The sequence below is a fragment of the Drosophila simulans genome, chromosome 3L, assembly GCF_016746395.2.
Source record: "Drosophila simulans strain w501 chromosome 3L, Prin_Dsim_3.1, whole genome shotgun sequence".
In the NCBI taxonomy this organism is placed as follows: Eukaryota; Metazoa; Arthropoda; class Insecta; order Diptera; family Drosophilidae; genus Drosophila; species Drosophila simulans.
The window spans coordinates 3,951,091-3,966,486 of record NC_052522.2 but is presented as its reverse complement, the minus strand read 5'-3'; the positions used below and the strand labels follow the sequence as shown (position 1 = coordinate 3,966,486).

Genomic DNA, 15,396 nt, shown 5'->3' with positions numbered 1-15,396 from the left:
GAAGTTCCACTGTAAGATCTTCAACTTCAGGCACACTTAGAGGCAAATACACTCGGGCTGCCGCCAGTCGACACCTTGTCAAAATTTGATTTAATCACTCGACACCACTGTGGCTTGCACCCGAGATCAAAGACAACAAATCATCGATCAGCGCGGATTTGTGGCTGTGCTCGACAAGCGGTGATTTGTCAAAAATCGATGGGGTGCCCCATGCCCCGCATGCCACATGCCGCATGAGCCTCCGTTTATTGGAAGGCATTAACATCTAGTAGGACCTATTTATAGGCGCCGTAAAATGCAGCACGGACTATTAAGAGGAGGAGATGCCGAGATGATGCCGCCGCCGTGTTGTTTGACAACAAATAGCGAGGACCGCAGAGCCGGGCCCCTTCGTTCCACATCATTGACAGCAAATTATCCACATTACCTGAATTGTCAGGACCCGCTCGTTGCCCATTAGCCATTACGGCGGTGTGAACGTGACCTTTGCCGGCCATTAAATGGCACACTCGGCGTCCCGGAATCGGAAATTTATGCGATTCTTGACACTAGTTGCATGGCACCAGCTCCGGCTCCGACTCCACCTCCAGCATCCCCATCCACCAATCTGTGCCAGCATCCTCGATGATAATGATGACTTTCGGAACGCCAGAAGATTTCTGAAATGAAATGCGTGAGCAATAAACTGGTTGTTGACCTGTGACGACGGTAGTTTACCCCACCCTGCGCTCCTTATTTGTTGGTAACAGGTGTTGGACACTGGAGTAATCGCGGCCATTTCGATTCAGCTCCTTGGCCAAAAGGGTTGGTGTTAATTAATGGCGGGTTTGAAGTCGATAGCGGTAAGCGAAAACCATAATTTATTTAGCCATTGAGTTTGTTGGCAACTGCAATTGATTTGTGTTTTGCAGACTTGGGCGGTTTCTTGGGTTATTTTATGTGGCCAGAAGAACGAGTTCAAAAGTAAATGTTACTTATAATCTTTAAATACTGAAAAAGCATCTAGAAATTTTAAAAAATTAATAGTATCTAAAATATGAGATTACAAATTGCCCGACTTTAATTCACTCGAATAACTCGAAGCATTTGTAGCATTTCCCGCCTGACAGCACCTCATTTGCACTTGAAAAACCTATAAATTGAGTGATAACTTCGCCTTCGCAGCTATTTGGCATCTTCAAAAAGAGCAATCTATACACAAATCGAGAATGGCTGGCTTTCGAGTGGCCCCCAAACCACGGGAATCTCGTGGATTATTATTTCGTATTACTCATATTGATTTCCAGCCGCAGGAAAAGTTTTCTTCGATTTTCTAGCCGGATTGAGGTGGCTGAAGTGGGGCGTGGAAAAGCCAAGCTGGGCGGATGTTTTGGGGGGGTGGGGATGAAAGAAAAACATAAACCAAGCACTCACATTGATTGCTTTCCCGGCCAAAATGAATCAAGTGGAAATGGAAATGTGAATGAATTTCGCACGTTTTAAGTGCCAAATTATCGGCTACTCAACCGGGCAAACGAAAAGGAATATCAAACAGTTTTGCTGCACAGGTTTAACAACAATAAACTTTCAACAGCAGCGCAATGTGGATGTTTGTTTATTTGTTTAAATTTAGAATATCGACCACATTAAAATAGCAACAGCTTCAAAAAGCCTCTCAAGTGGCCGTGCGGCCCATTAAACAGATTTCCAAGATGTATTACGGCCGAAAGCGAAACCGAAGCCCCATCTTTTCCCCATTTCCCCCAACTTTTCCATATTCACGGCCCTGTTGTTCAGTTATAAAGAGGTATATATGTATGTGCAAACATGCATGTTACGGTTGACCCCGCGGGTAATTCGCACTTCAAAGCGAGCCCCATGCAATCTGTTTATGCCATCAAGTGGGCCAGCTGGTGGCCCCCGAAAAGATCTATGGCATTTATGAGTAAGTGTGGACTACCACGGGGGATTCCTCGAGTGCCATGTGCTAATGAGTCGACGATTCCGTGGACTCCATCCCTCTACCCTCTCTCCAGTCCACCGCCTAATTATCTCACATTATCCGGGGAGCTAAGTGAAATAATCTGTGGCAAGTCTGTCTACGCACCTGACAGGTTGCCAATGGGCATTATTACCTTCCATTGCGATTCCATCATCGATCCTTGTCGCCGGCATAAAGCAGCTGTCAAATCTCCAGTTGACAGCCACTTTCATTTCGATGCATTATTAAAATACAGGCAGTGGCAACATCCTGACAACTCCCCAAGGACCTGCACTGCGAGAAATTCACCAGTAACACGTTGGGTTAGTTTATAGAAGATATATGACGAATTAAGGGCAGTATCCTTGCGTATCCTAGACCCACAATCTTTAGTTGGCATAGAAATCGCATAGGTCCAGGTAGTACCCACTCTCCAGTTTTGGATGACACAAATGTTTGGTTACTACCCTGGAAATCTATTCCCACCCAAATGAAGTTTTTCGTACTCCACTGACCTTGCAGCTTCAACTTTTCTGCAACACCATTTATTAAGTATACGTTTTTCCCAGTGCACCTTGCAACACACTGCTGCCACCTTGTGGGGCAGCCAGGTGAGCCGGAGAGCAACAGCAAAATCCATGGCCCGTCGCAGACTTCTTGGCGACTGTCGGAGCCAAACGCTTGTTTATTTTTCATGGGAAAGTCAGCCAACAAAAGGGGGAGGTGGGCTGGAAAATTCCCCGGTGCTGTTGCTGCTGCTGCTGCTGCAGCACTTGTTTGTATGTAAATACAAGTAGGCAAAACTTCATGCGGTGCTCATATACCGCACTCACTCCTGGCTTTCCCACACCCCTTTACCCTTCACCCCATTCCGTATTCGGAGTACGGAGAACGGAGACCGGAGTCCGGAACACACGCATCGCGTCAGCAACGGAGCAACAAAGGCACGTGTAAACAAGCGGAGCTGGTTGCCCCTGCCCCCGGAAAGTCGCCGGGTACTAAGCACCCCCCCACTCCCCGCAATTGGGGATATGAATAGCACTTGTTGCCACATCGAACTTTCTATACCCTCCAGGCGATCGGACTCACTTCCCACGGGAGATTCAATTTGGAGGCGGAACTTGGCCTAAACTGATAAGACCAAGGCTCTAACCGCTGTCACCAGTCCAAAACTTTTAATTTGAGCGGTTAAGAACAGCACTTAAAGGGCTGTTAGTGAAAACAAGACTTCATAAGTGGTTAACGATCGAAATGATATCAGATATCTATAGTAAATCAAATTTAATTTGCTCTAAAGTAACCAAAACTAGAAGCTTTTGAGGGCGTTTCTCAAAAAGTTATGATACATTAAGTTTGAGAAAACGCTGTTTAAAGTGAGCGAAAGTTTTGCAAAACTTTCCAAACGGTATCAATTTCCTCAAGCATTTTTCTATTGACTTAAAGCTGGCGAAGATACCGCGAGGGAGAATAAATTTCGCTTAGCAAAATAACCCGACTCCCAGAAGTTTGCAAATTGCAAGCGACCTTTGCGCCAAATAGTAGTTAGTATTGACCCCCCAGTATCAGCTTTTCTTCGCACTTTTAGTCGCCTGCGAGGGAAAACCGGGGAGCGGGAAATGCCAGAGTTCACCACAAAACTGTTCGCACCCGCTGGTGTAGAGTGCATAATAAAAAGGGCATCTACGTATGAATATTTTTTTATTCGAATGCAGGCCGTCAAGGCGTGGCGCGGCAGACAGAGTGGCGTCAGAAGTTGCCCAGATGGGGGATACTTGGCGGTTGGTTGGGGAGCCTGCTCCATGTGTACAGCAAGTACGTGCAGCGTGTGGCGGGAGGGAGGGGAAGGGGTTGGGCTGGGAAGGGGGTCTTTCGAATGTTATGAAAACAACGGCAGCCAAAAACCACTTGGCACGGGCCGCACCTCGTTGTAGACCCAATGGTAAATGGTCGACAGTTTGATATGCGGTTTGGCAGAGCCAGCAAAATATCAGTTTGAACGTAGCCGAGAGAACTCAGCACTGAAAACTGGAAACTGCAAACGGAAAACTGCAAACCGAAAAGGAGAAAGGAGCGGCTGATTTAATTTTCCATGGCCGAGTTTTTCGCAGCAAGTGTGGGTGGTCGTGGAAAACTGGGCTCTCGTCAAATGTTTACAAGCAAATATGCCACATCATCGGGGAAACTAGAAAGCCAGTTTGCTCCTTCTTTCCTTCTGGTCGAATGGGAATTTATGGATTTCTTCGCTGCGGCTAAGCCGCGAAATCGGGGAACACAATAAGTTGGAATTCGCTTTGATCTTTTCGCACTTTTAAATGTTTGAGAAATCTTTGTGGAAGGCATGAATCGGATTTCGGAGAACCAATAAAAAATTAATGGCAGCCCGTCTGTCTGTTGTTCTTGTTGTTGCTGCTCGCCACTGCCGCTGTTTTCTTCGGCTGTTATTTGTTTTTTAAATTTTCTGTTTGATAAAGCGCACCACAAACAAAATGGGTGGCGAAAATAAATGCCCCGCCCCCGGCACAGCCCCTTTTTGAAAAAAACAAAACTGAAGAAAAAACAGAATCGTAGGAAATAAATACGTGTGAGGGCACCGAGATGTGCAACTAGTTCGTTGGAAAAGCCAGCAAATGGCCTCCACCCACCACCAGCCACCACTTTCCACTTTTCCCAACTTGCCTCCCCCAGTCCCCCTGATTTACATTTGATTCGATTGGAAGGCGGAAATCTTGGGCAATTGCAGATTAATGCCCTGACAGCTGCCTCCTGGCGAGAGTCCTGGCTTTCCTATACACTGAGAAAAATATCCTTGATGTTGGAGAACTTCATTTTGAAGAGGGAACTCTTCTTTGGAAAGCTTCTTACTTGCTCTATATGTTAAGAAGGCTCTCTAAAGAATGAATAATCCTAAAGCTCTTTGTGCATTGATTTCAATCCTTTAGATACTTTCCACAGTTTCAAGATAGTTTCTACTGAGAATGAAACTTATTTTAAAATTCTCCTTTTTGAACACATTTTTTTTTGTAGTGCTCCTGTCGTTCCTGGCTCTTCTCAGGTGTCAGGATACTTTGCGCTGATTAGATAAACATTTTGGGGAAATGTGTTAAGCCTTGTTTGGCTTTTGTTTTCGGCTGCCGGAGGTTGGCCCTTGCCATGCCATGCCGATTGCCTTTAAAGCCAACTTTCTGCGGGCCAGCAGAGCGCTGTGCAAATGGCATTTTTATTGAGCCATTAAAATTTTCGCTTCGCCTTCGATGCCTCCTCCGGTACATGGTGAATACCTAGCCGGGATACCCGTAAGATGGCCATATCTGGCGGCCAGGACACTTTGTCCCCCGGCTCCCCGCCAGCATTTTGATTAACGTGCTACTGATGCTCGTTTGCCGCGTTGTTTTTTGGCTGCTCCTTTTTTTTATTTTTTGTTATTTGCCCGCAAAAAATCCCACCTAAGGGGATAAAGTTGTGAAATATTTTGGGATTTGCGCGACTTAGGAGTTGTCCCATTCCCATGCCCATGCCCATTCCCCGCTCCTTGACGCTCTAGGTGATTAGGCAGCAATCCATATTTCTTGCGGCCAGCGATGGCCAACAACTGCTACCGCATTCCATATATTTTATTTCCTATTCCGCTAAAGATTTATGTACATATTTGGCTTGGTGTTTTCGGGTTTGGGGAATTTGCCTCATTAGCTGCAGCCCTCTGGTTTCTCCAACCATCCCAAACCACCTACCCCGCCCAACTTTTTCACCTGGGGGCGTGTGCGTGTGCTTATCACATGAATGTCATTACGCACCTTTCTCTCTTTTTATTTGGCCGGGAATGAGATGTGCCAGCCCATAACTTTGTGCCCCCTTTCTCCGCGCTGGGGAAAAACAGAGAAAGTGCGAATGCGAATGTGAATGCGAATGGGAATCCGAATGGGAATACGTGAGTTCTGCAAGTTATGTGCGCGTAAGTGAATGAAATTACCGTAAGGCATTTAACCAATGCAGGAAAGACTCCTGGAATAGATACATAAATGACAATGCCGCAAAGCGTTTAAAGATGCCGCATAAAAACGCTGCCTGCGATTGCCAGGCGTTCAAATCCTCAGCCTCAGCCACATCCACTGTCACATCCTCATCCTCATACTTGTTCCTATCCTCGTGCTAGTCATACTCCTCGTCCACATCCAGATCCAAGCCATCCCCCTTCGGCTGACTGGTTGTCTTTTCACTCCGAAGAAGGCGCGCTTATCGTTTTGACAGGAATATCTGCGCTTTCTAAATGCCGACGCCGTCGTTTATGACGCTGACTGCTGCGCTTACGATTGAGTCGGAAAACCCCCTCCACCATACCACCCATGCCACCCCTACCACCCGCACTTTTGCCAACCGATTTTAGCCATCCTGAGGAACCTTCTTTTGTCGCCGTAAAAACGTGCTGTGCCTGGTTGTTACTTTAATGGCTTTTACTCCCCACGAATCCCGGAGTCGTCAGGCGAATTATGGAAGCTGCCGTCGCCGCCATCGCTATCGTCATCGCCGCCTCCAAGGCACTGCAAAAAAAAACTAGACTATAGTTAGGTGAAATACTTATACAAATCTATATACAACTCAATGGTTTCAAATCTCAATAACCTTCTGCATCTGAATAACTTTTACTCCTCGATCTAACTCTATGAAATGATATAGTTTTTAAGAGGCTTAATCTGGTTTTAAATGCATAGTTTTTCCTCAGTGTACAGCATTCTCATCTGCTGGCTTTGTTTTTCAGCACTTTCGCGTGCCTGCGTGTGTATTTAATAGTCTGTGGTTTGACATTGACTGCTTGGTCCTGTACACGAATATACACACAAGGAATCATATACAAATACACATAAAGTGCGGGGCATTAAGGACGCTCAACTTGTAATCTGGGTGAAAGGGCTGGCGCCGATGTCGTGCCAGGATCTGGACCTGGATCTGGATCTCCTCTACCTGCTCCAGTTGACATCTCCGTGGCGTGGCTGCTACGCCGGCAGGACTCGCAAGCCTGCGATTCGATTATCGTGTCAAATTTTAATTACTCAAATTACAACTTGGCTTTTTATGCCCGCGACTTACTACCTCTAATGCCCACTGAATCTCTGCATTTCCCCCACTTTCCACTTTTCCATTTACCATTTTCCCACTTTTCCAGCGAGTTGTCAGCGCTGTCACAATGTCTCCTGGTCATTAAACATCCGACTCCGCGGAGGCGTGGATTTGTGGCGAAATTTTAAGGCCTGCTAAATAAGTGAAATAATTGACCCGAGGTAAATTCCTTCAGACCAGAATAGGAATGCGGTTGGGATTTGGCGCCAGGAAACAGTAGCTTATCTAGCTTTGAGTCGAATTTTAATGAAGGAGCTGTAAAGATATAAAGATATTAGGGGGAATATGCCCAGGATACAAGGATCTATATAGAATCTATTGGCACGAGATATTGCAGCATATAACTATTCTATCTTGAATAGAAGGATATTTGTTTTCAAAACAGGTAGTTATTTCAAAGCTATAAAGCTGTGTTTTCTTACAGGTAAAATCAGAAATAAACTAAAGCACTTCTTAAGAGCCACCTCATTAAATTCATAAATGCTTTTATCTCTGCTAATGCATTTCATGTTGGCAGCGGACCCTTTTCCAAGTTCATCAATTCGCTGGCGAATTTGACACGCATTTCGGTCTATTAACCAAAGGAAAGCATGGCGAAAAGGATTTTCAAGGCAACCAGTAGCCAGTGGCTGCCAAAAAATATCTCTGGCCATCTATCTTTGGTTTAAAATCGCCAAAAAACGTGACGAGGGGTGAGATGGGATGGCCATTTCCCAGTCGGAGGGGGAATTAAACGCAGGCCAGAAGATGGCAGGATCAGCCAGATAGCCCGGGGATATGAAACGACTTAGGCCGCGTTAGTCCTTTAATATGCCAAGATTGACGTCGATTATGCATTAATAGGACACGCACTATAAATAACGCGCCTTTGGCCCCGGCGAAGTCCTGTCGTGACGTCTATGGGCCTAATGAAGGCCTTCTTTCTCCAGCATACGTTCCACGTAGTCGCCCGGGGGGAGCGAGTGAAAAAGAGGCTGCCAGCGAAGTGCACTGCGCGAAAAATGTGCTGAAAGATACTTAAATCTGAAAGGAGGGGGTGGCACACTTATTTTCAACTCGAATGCCGCATGCCTGTTCCATTATCTCAACTTCATATAAATCAATCGCTCGCATCCGTGTTAATTTTCCAGGACTTCTTCTTTTTTCCATTTCCGGTACACTGTGCTCTGTGTTCGACATTTTTTAGCAGTGCAGTAGGCGGCACCACCCATTTCGAATTTTGCGCTGACATTGATTGATTATAAATCGGCATACATTGCAAATCCAAAGAGAGGACAATAACTGCCTGCTGTTGTTGCTGCTGCTCGTGTTGCTTTGTATCCTTTGTGCTGCTGCTGCTGCTGTTGTTGCTGCCAGTGTTGCTGCTGCGGTTGCCTTTGTTTGGTCTGTGACAGCTTTTAATCTGGCACGAGGCACAGCAGCAACACCAAGTGCTACAGCAGCAGCAACAATAGTGAAAGTAGGAGCAGCAGCAACAATGGCCATTCCTAGAGTGCCTGCCACGACGACGGCTGTGTGGCAAATTTGAAAATCACTTTAGTTCATATTTCGGACGCACAGCCTGAGACCTCAGCCAGTTGTCATTGCGCTCCTAATGCCTGTCCAAAGCGTTAATGATGCGGTTGCTGGTCAACCGCAGCAGTCGCCGCAGCAGCCACTAGCAACACCCAACTCGACCACCCAGCTGAACCAACCAGCCGTCCAACCACCCAAACCACCCGGCTGGTCCATGCCCGCCCCCTTGTCCTTCACGCAATTTACATAATGGTCGGCTCCTGATGCAGGAGAAATGCTTTCACCAACAATAACAACGCCAGCAATAGAAATGGCAGCAGCAACAACAGCAGCAGCAGCAGCAACACTAGCAGCAACATCAACAACATCAGCAGCAACAACAACCGTTGATGGCACGTTTTTGATTTCAATTGCTATTGCCAGTAGTTTCACTTGACTTTATGTGCTCCTGCGTCTCATCCCTAAATCAGTGCACTCAGAAAAATAGGTATAAACTTAAAGAGTAACAATTTTAAGCCTTAGGTATGCCTCCTAAAATATACAAATATTATTTTATAAGATCAAAGGCAACAGCAATAGTTCAATATTGTACCGAAAAAGATTTATAATCTTTAATATATATAATATATCAAAATAATCTAAGCCTAGTTGTACCACAATTAAAGATAATAATAGTAAAATTATTAGTATTAGATAGCTTAAATACTTAAACATAATTTTTATTTATATTATTAATATTTAGATTATATAAGATCTTTCTTTGAGTATCTTAGTGACTTTCATACCATGTTTCAAACCCTTCCTACTCGATTTCCCCGAGAACCACTCGACTTTTCGCTGAGTGCAGCCATCTTTCTCGTTGCCTTCGCTTCGTTTCTGATGTCTGGCCTATATAGGTTGCTTGGCGCCATTTTATGTACGTAGCAAAACAAAAGTTATGGCCCGATTTTCCCTATCGCCTATGTCGCTCGGCCCCGCCCACTTTCTTGTTTTTTTTTCGCCGCTCGCTTTTCTGGTAACAAGTGGGACATTTGCCAGTTTGCCTGGCCGTTGTTATTGTGCTTGTTGTGGATGTTGCTGGCAGCAATAAAAACAAGCAAAAAATGTTGACGCCACCCTTTTTTTTCGGTGGACCAAAGTTACGCATCTAATGGGAAATCGGCATAAGTATATGTGTACACAATGGAAATTCTAGTTTTCCCCATACATATGTACATATATCCCGCTGCCGAAAATCCAATGATAATTTCAAGCAAACGAGCGAAGAAGGGCCGTAGTGAAAGTCAAAGTCAATTACGTGGCGCTTTCACAAATCTTTCCAGCCAGGACAATCGAGCCAAGGAGGCGGGGCTTGGAGCACGGAGCTCGGAGCTCTGAGAGATTGGGGGATGCTATGGCAAATTAATAGAGAGCACACACGTAAGTAGAAGGCAGCCAGCTCACCCGTCGTAAAATGTAATGTCATAAGTGCTGCTCTGAACCTAAAACATTCCGCTTAACGCGACCCCCTCCTCCTCCATCGCCTCGCGACTCCTTCAGCTATTGCCTTTTCCTTTCGCCATTCTGGTTATGGCCAAGTTGGAGTCCTTCGCAGCGATATTACGACTTTGCTATGCCCAGTAACAGGAGGTTTTCTGCTCACCCAGGAACTCAATAAGTTGGCCTTCTATGGAGTTCCTGTTTTCGCTGCAAACAAGTTATTGTGTTTTCATGTCCTTTAAGCATGGCCTTTAAAGTCCTTGGAACAGTCTGCCCAGCTTGACACCAGCGAGTCTTTCGATAAGTGTCCGAAATATTTTAATCTGTATTAGGTTTCGTAAGTGAAAAAAGAAAAAGGAATTAAATAATGCCTTGATAAGGCGGATCTTAGGCGTAACCCATTTTCACAAGCCACCGATTTGGACATACCCAGATAAAGATGACCGGGTACCAAAGTGGCTTCCACTTGGACTTGTCTTTTTCGGCGGAGGGGAGTAAAATATTCGGATTAGTTATGCTGTTGGTCTGCCCCAGGCGGTGTCTGCTCGACATCCTCCCCCTCGCAGGAAGATGGAGATGGAGTAATGGGTGGCGGGCCCTTTGTGTCCTCGCACTCGAGCAGGACGAAGATGAAGCTGAAGCCGTCGACCAGGACCATAACTAATTCCATGGTTATGTATTGTATATTGTAGTTTCCTGCGCTGGCGCTGCTGCATTCATTGCTCACAAATTGGCAGGCAGCGCCCGAGGCTTGTGCACTTGTGACCAAGGAGTCAGTGGACCAGTGGCCTATGGACATGGACCTAACCATGGCTGGGCAGCGAGGAACTGTTGCTTGCCAAGGGAAAGCCTGGGAAGCCGGAATCAGCTTAGTGCGGGTCTGTTGTTCAGTCAGTTAGTGGCTTATTTGTAGGCAAACATTCGCCGGTGAGGCCCCGGGATCCATCTAGTTCATAGATTTATCTAAAATAAGTGAACCATCTAATTGTTCAATAAGTTCATCCTGGGCCCCGAGCATCTCCTTGTTGCTTGTTTAGAATATCCAGGGAATGAATAGCCAGCTTAGGCAAATGGAATCCCCACTCCACCCCACTCTAGAGTATACCCATAGCCATACCCACACCCAAACCCATGGCCATGGCCATAGTCGCCCGCAGGCTCCGACCTCTAGACGTGCTTAAACCCAAAATTAGGGGTGGTTACAGTGGGTCCTGCTGGGTGGTTGGGACTCATCTTGCTCTTCTACTGCTGCTGTTCCCAGGCCTTCTTACGGGCCATAAAATTTAAAAGCGAGCAAAGCATTTTAGCTCTGGTGCAATTTATTAGGCCGGCTCATCGCGCCGCATTTCGGGCCTTTGCGTAACAATTGCCTTCATCTGTTGATAAATCCCTGGCATGGCACCAAGTAAATTGAAAATATACCCCACACACGATGAGAAGGTGGGTACACCGACTTCGCCTCCAATTCCGATTGCGATGTGCAGCCAACTGTGTCGCAGTTCTAATTATCCACGCACATGTCTCCTGGCACTGGCATTAGGAACAGGAACAGGAACAGGACGACTCCTTTGGCTCCAACTGGAGCTGGGACTGTATCCAAAAATCAAAGCTAATGAGCACAGAAATGATCTAGCTGAAGTGCGTAATTCTAAAAGTTTTTCCAGTAACTGGCGATACTCGAGTGGCTGCTTTCCAGAATGGCGTCAATGTTTCACCTACAGAGGCTCAACTGTACCTCCATCGAGCTGCAGACCTGGCTTTAAGGACACGGACAGAAGCTGGTAAAGCAGGAGCTTCCGCTTCTGTCTTTTATGCAACTGCAGTGGCCACCCGCTGGCTGCCTCAGTGGCGAGAGGCATTCAAAACAGCAGCCAGGACGGGCCGCCAGCTGTGCAGCTGCCTCCGCATCCGCAAGTGGCGTGAAAGTTATGAATTTTAAACATTTTCTGGCAGGGCATCGTCGGAGCCAGCAGAGAGCACAGAACGGAGGACGGAGAACGGAGAACGGAGGAGAACGCCCCTTTGGCCACGTCCATATATTAGTTTCGGTGTCTTCGTGGCGTCTGCAGATTTATAGCCGCCCAAAATCTGCAATTGTGGGTGACTGCAACACACTCGCAGCTCGTTTTTGTAGAAATTGAATGAAATCTTTATAAAATTGGCCAAAGCCAGTCTAAATGAAGTTGCATTTCTTAAAACTAAACAATATTGTCTGTCTTTTCACGATGCTGCGCTGGAGTTGCGCCATATATCCACATCCGTTTGGAGGCATTTTCGGAATTTGTAGTTGACCAGGCCAATGGAATACATCGGATTGGCGGCCTTGTAGAAGTGCAGACCTCGCCCAATCTTGATTATGTAGCCATTGCTTAAGCTGCAAGGAAAAACGAAAAGATAAGATAATATTATAAATACATAGGTTTTCAATAGGATGTATAGATTGTTTCGGTAGGGAATATGCCAAATTAAGCTCTACCTTAACCTTTTAAAAGAAAAAAACAATCGATCTTCGCCACTTCAAGTAAAATTTTGCTGACGCTATCATTTTGCACACTTACTAAATTTTTCGATCGTGCAGCGAGTCTTCGAATTTTATGGAGACAGTCACGTTCCGCCGCTCCAAGTCACCCTTGATCTGTTCAAGATTTGTTACCTGCTGATCCGGATTCTTTGCATCCTGGTACTCTTTAGTGATCAGTCGAAAATACTTTAGGTTTGGGCAATTTGTGGCAGCTAGCTCCAAGAATCTTACTAGATTTTGATACTGCAAGTGAATATAAAATGCAAACAATGGCTCAACAATCATATTCCTTATCTTAATATGATATGAAACCTCGTATGAGGTCATTATAAAAGATTAACAATATTTATTATATTACAATTACATGAGGATCATTCTCTCACCTGATAGTTCTGCGTCATGTAGGGTTCCTCCAGCATAATCTCGACGGTCTTGTCGTCCATGTATTTCCCGAAGAGCTGATCGTAGTCGAAACCCGTATCATTTTCGTCGATGGAAACATGGGAAACCACCTCGCCGAGCATTAGTTTGCCATTGATCCGCGCCTTTATGGCGTCCGCTCGATCCATGTACTCCTTGATCCTGGTCAGGAAACCCATACGCTTGGCTTCGTCCGGTTCCCCGTTGACGAACTGCATCAACTGCGCGATCCCCTCCGTGTACAGCGTTTGCGCCTCCAAGATCCGTCCGACTTGGTCGCATTCCACGGCGCGTATGAGTAACTTCTTGGCGTTCAATGCGCTGCTCATCTTGGCATCTCAGGCGGGGGAGTGTTAAGTACTTCGAAGTGGGGAATATCTTGCTGTTCAGGATCTTTTGATCGAGGATCTTTCACATTTAATTTGTTTTTGCCACGGAATGCAACATTCGAAAACGCCATCAGCTGGTTGTGTGACCATAGCGCGCTAGTTTGAAAACTCCGAAAGTAAGACCGATTCGTTGGTATATATTTGGCATTATCTTTCGCTGACCGTTACTTTTCGACACAAAGGCATGAAGTTTTTTTTAATCATTGAATAAATAATTAAAATAAATAAATAAACTACTAGAATAGAATAGTATTATATATAATTATCGTTAAATAAAAGGTAGTGTGTAATTTAACGGAGAACTCCCATAAAAAACTATTTGATTTAACCGTGAAACTGTATATCTCTGGTGTTTATTTACGAATAATTTTAATAAAAAATCTCTGTATTGAACATACATATATGTATTACAAAAATAAATAAATAAAAGCGCAGGCTTAAATTTAAAGCTGTTTTGCACAAAAATTTAATTTTATACTCATTGAGCATCATTTTTCAAACATATTTTTACCTCTTCCGTTTTTTTTTTGTGGCAAACTTTTCAATTGCAACATGTGCAAATTAAAAATGCCCCACATTTGCATATTCCACTGTAGCACGATGACGTTCCCTTTACGAGCAATTACGTGGAATCGAAAACGAAAGCGTTTTATCGCCAGCCAGCAGTCAGACATGCCAACATGGAGCCGAATTCAATTTCACTAAGCCAAATATTAATTTATTTGTGTTTTCATTTCTGGCTCCAACCGCCAGGTGACCAATGGATCTGGATGAGGGACTGGACTGCCATGGCCATCCAATCCAATCGGAGTCAGCCAAGGAAAAAACCGAAAACGTTTCGTGTAATTTTGAGTATTGGGTGGGGTTCTTTTTTTTGGCTGGGTGGTTTGGTGGCTGAGTGGCTTTTCCGGACATCCCGAGTCCGTATTTTTATTTATGTCATAAATTTTAAGCCATTGGGAGCTGTGAACGGGAACGTGACGTCAGCTTATAGTTCGCACTGCGGGGCTTAAATTTTTCGCATTTTAAATGCGTATTAAGCAGAAAGAAAAGTCATTTCGGGTGATTCGACACAAAAAGCAGGCACCCAGCTCATCCAATTGCGAATAAATATGGCTTAATACATGCGTGTGATGATGTGCTGCCATTTGACTATGCAATTTGTTTGCTTCGATTAAGTGAAATGTCAAAAAAATATAGCACAGCTCGAAAAACCATCGAAAACGAGTGAAAATTTGGAATTTAACCAAAAAAAAAAATTAAATGTGTGGATAAACAGGTTATATTTTAACTGAGCTAGTGGTATTCGAGGTTTCTTTATAAAAACGAAAGCTGAAAATCATATTTTATTTATTTATAAATAACATGTAAAAAAATATAGCTGATTTGATCATTATTAGTAACTTTTTATACTTTCTCACACTTTAAAAGTAACATTCAAAATTTGAAGTAAAGTTTTATATACGGTAAATGATTCAAATAGTTTGCTGAGCAAACTGAAGACGATCCTAAAAAAACATTGCATACTTCTCGGCTAAATCGGGAATGCAGCCATGTTGAGAGCTGCTCCATTCGGATGGGGAAATTAATTTGCCGTGGCTGGAAACAAAGTGTTTTTATTTGTAAATTAGACAACTTGAAGTGAAAGTGACCTTGTTAAGGGCAACATGATGGAGTGGAGGAGCTTGGGCTTGAGATGCTCCTGCGAGTCCTCCACGCAGGACTAACTTTTTGTTTGGAATTAGTGGAATTGTATCTTGTAAAACACAAACTCAAGTGGGCTAAAGCTGCGAGCCTAGAGCTCTGGATATCCAAGGATATATCCACATGTCACCCAATAATGCGCTGTGATGTGCCAAGCCACTTGTCCGAGCCTCGAGTGGTTGGGGTTCTTGGGTGTTGGGTGTATCAGGGAATATCAGGGCATATCAGGGGGTTCCCAGGATACTTCGGGGTGTTTTAGGGGTCAGCAGGGTGGGTTACGTTGGGGTGACTCCGTG

General features: G+C 44.8%; 1 protein-coding gene across 2 annotated transcripts; it reads right to left on the bottom strand.

Annotated features, from left to right (window-relative positions):
• Window positions 1-12,188: 12,188 nt before the first annotated feature.
• Window positions 12,189-13,513, bottom strand: LOC6736697 (MIT domain-containing protein 1). Of its 2 annotated transcripts, none has more exons than XM_016170812.3 (3): window positions 12,971-13,513; window positions 12,720-12,830; window positions 12,189-12,440 (listed from the first exon to the last, which is right to left on the bottom strand). In XM_016170812.3, exons 1-3 carry the CDS (start codon window positions 13,334-13,336, stop codon window positions 12,240-12,242), a joined length of 678 nt encoding a protein of 225 aa, XP_016030311.1. In that variant the 5' UTR covers window positions 13,337-13,513; the 3' UTR covers window positions 12,189-12,239. The 2 variants fall into 2 exon arrangements, with proteins under 2 accessions (XP_016030311.1, XP_016030312.1); XM_016170813.3 differs by having other exon boundaries at window positions 12,625-12,830; window positions 12,971-13,512.
• Window positions 13,514-15,396: the final 1,883 nt, after the last annotated feature.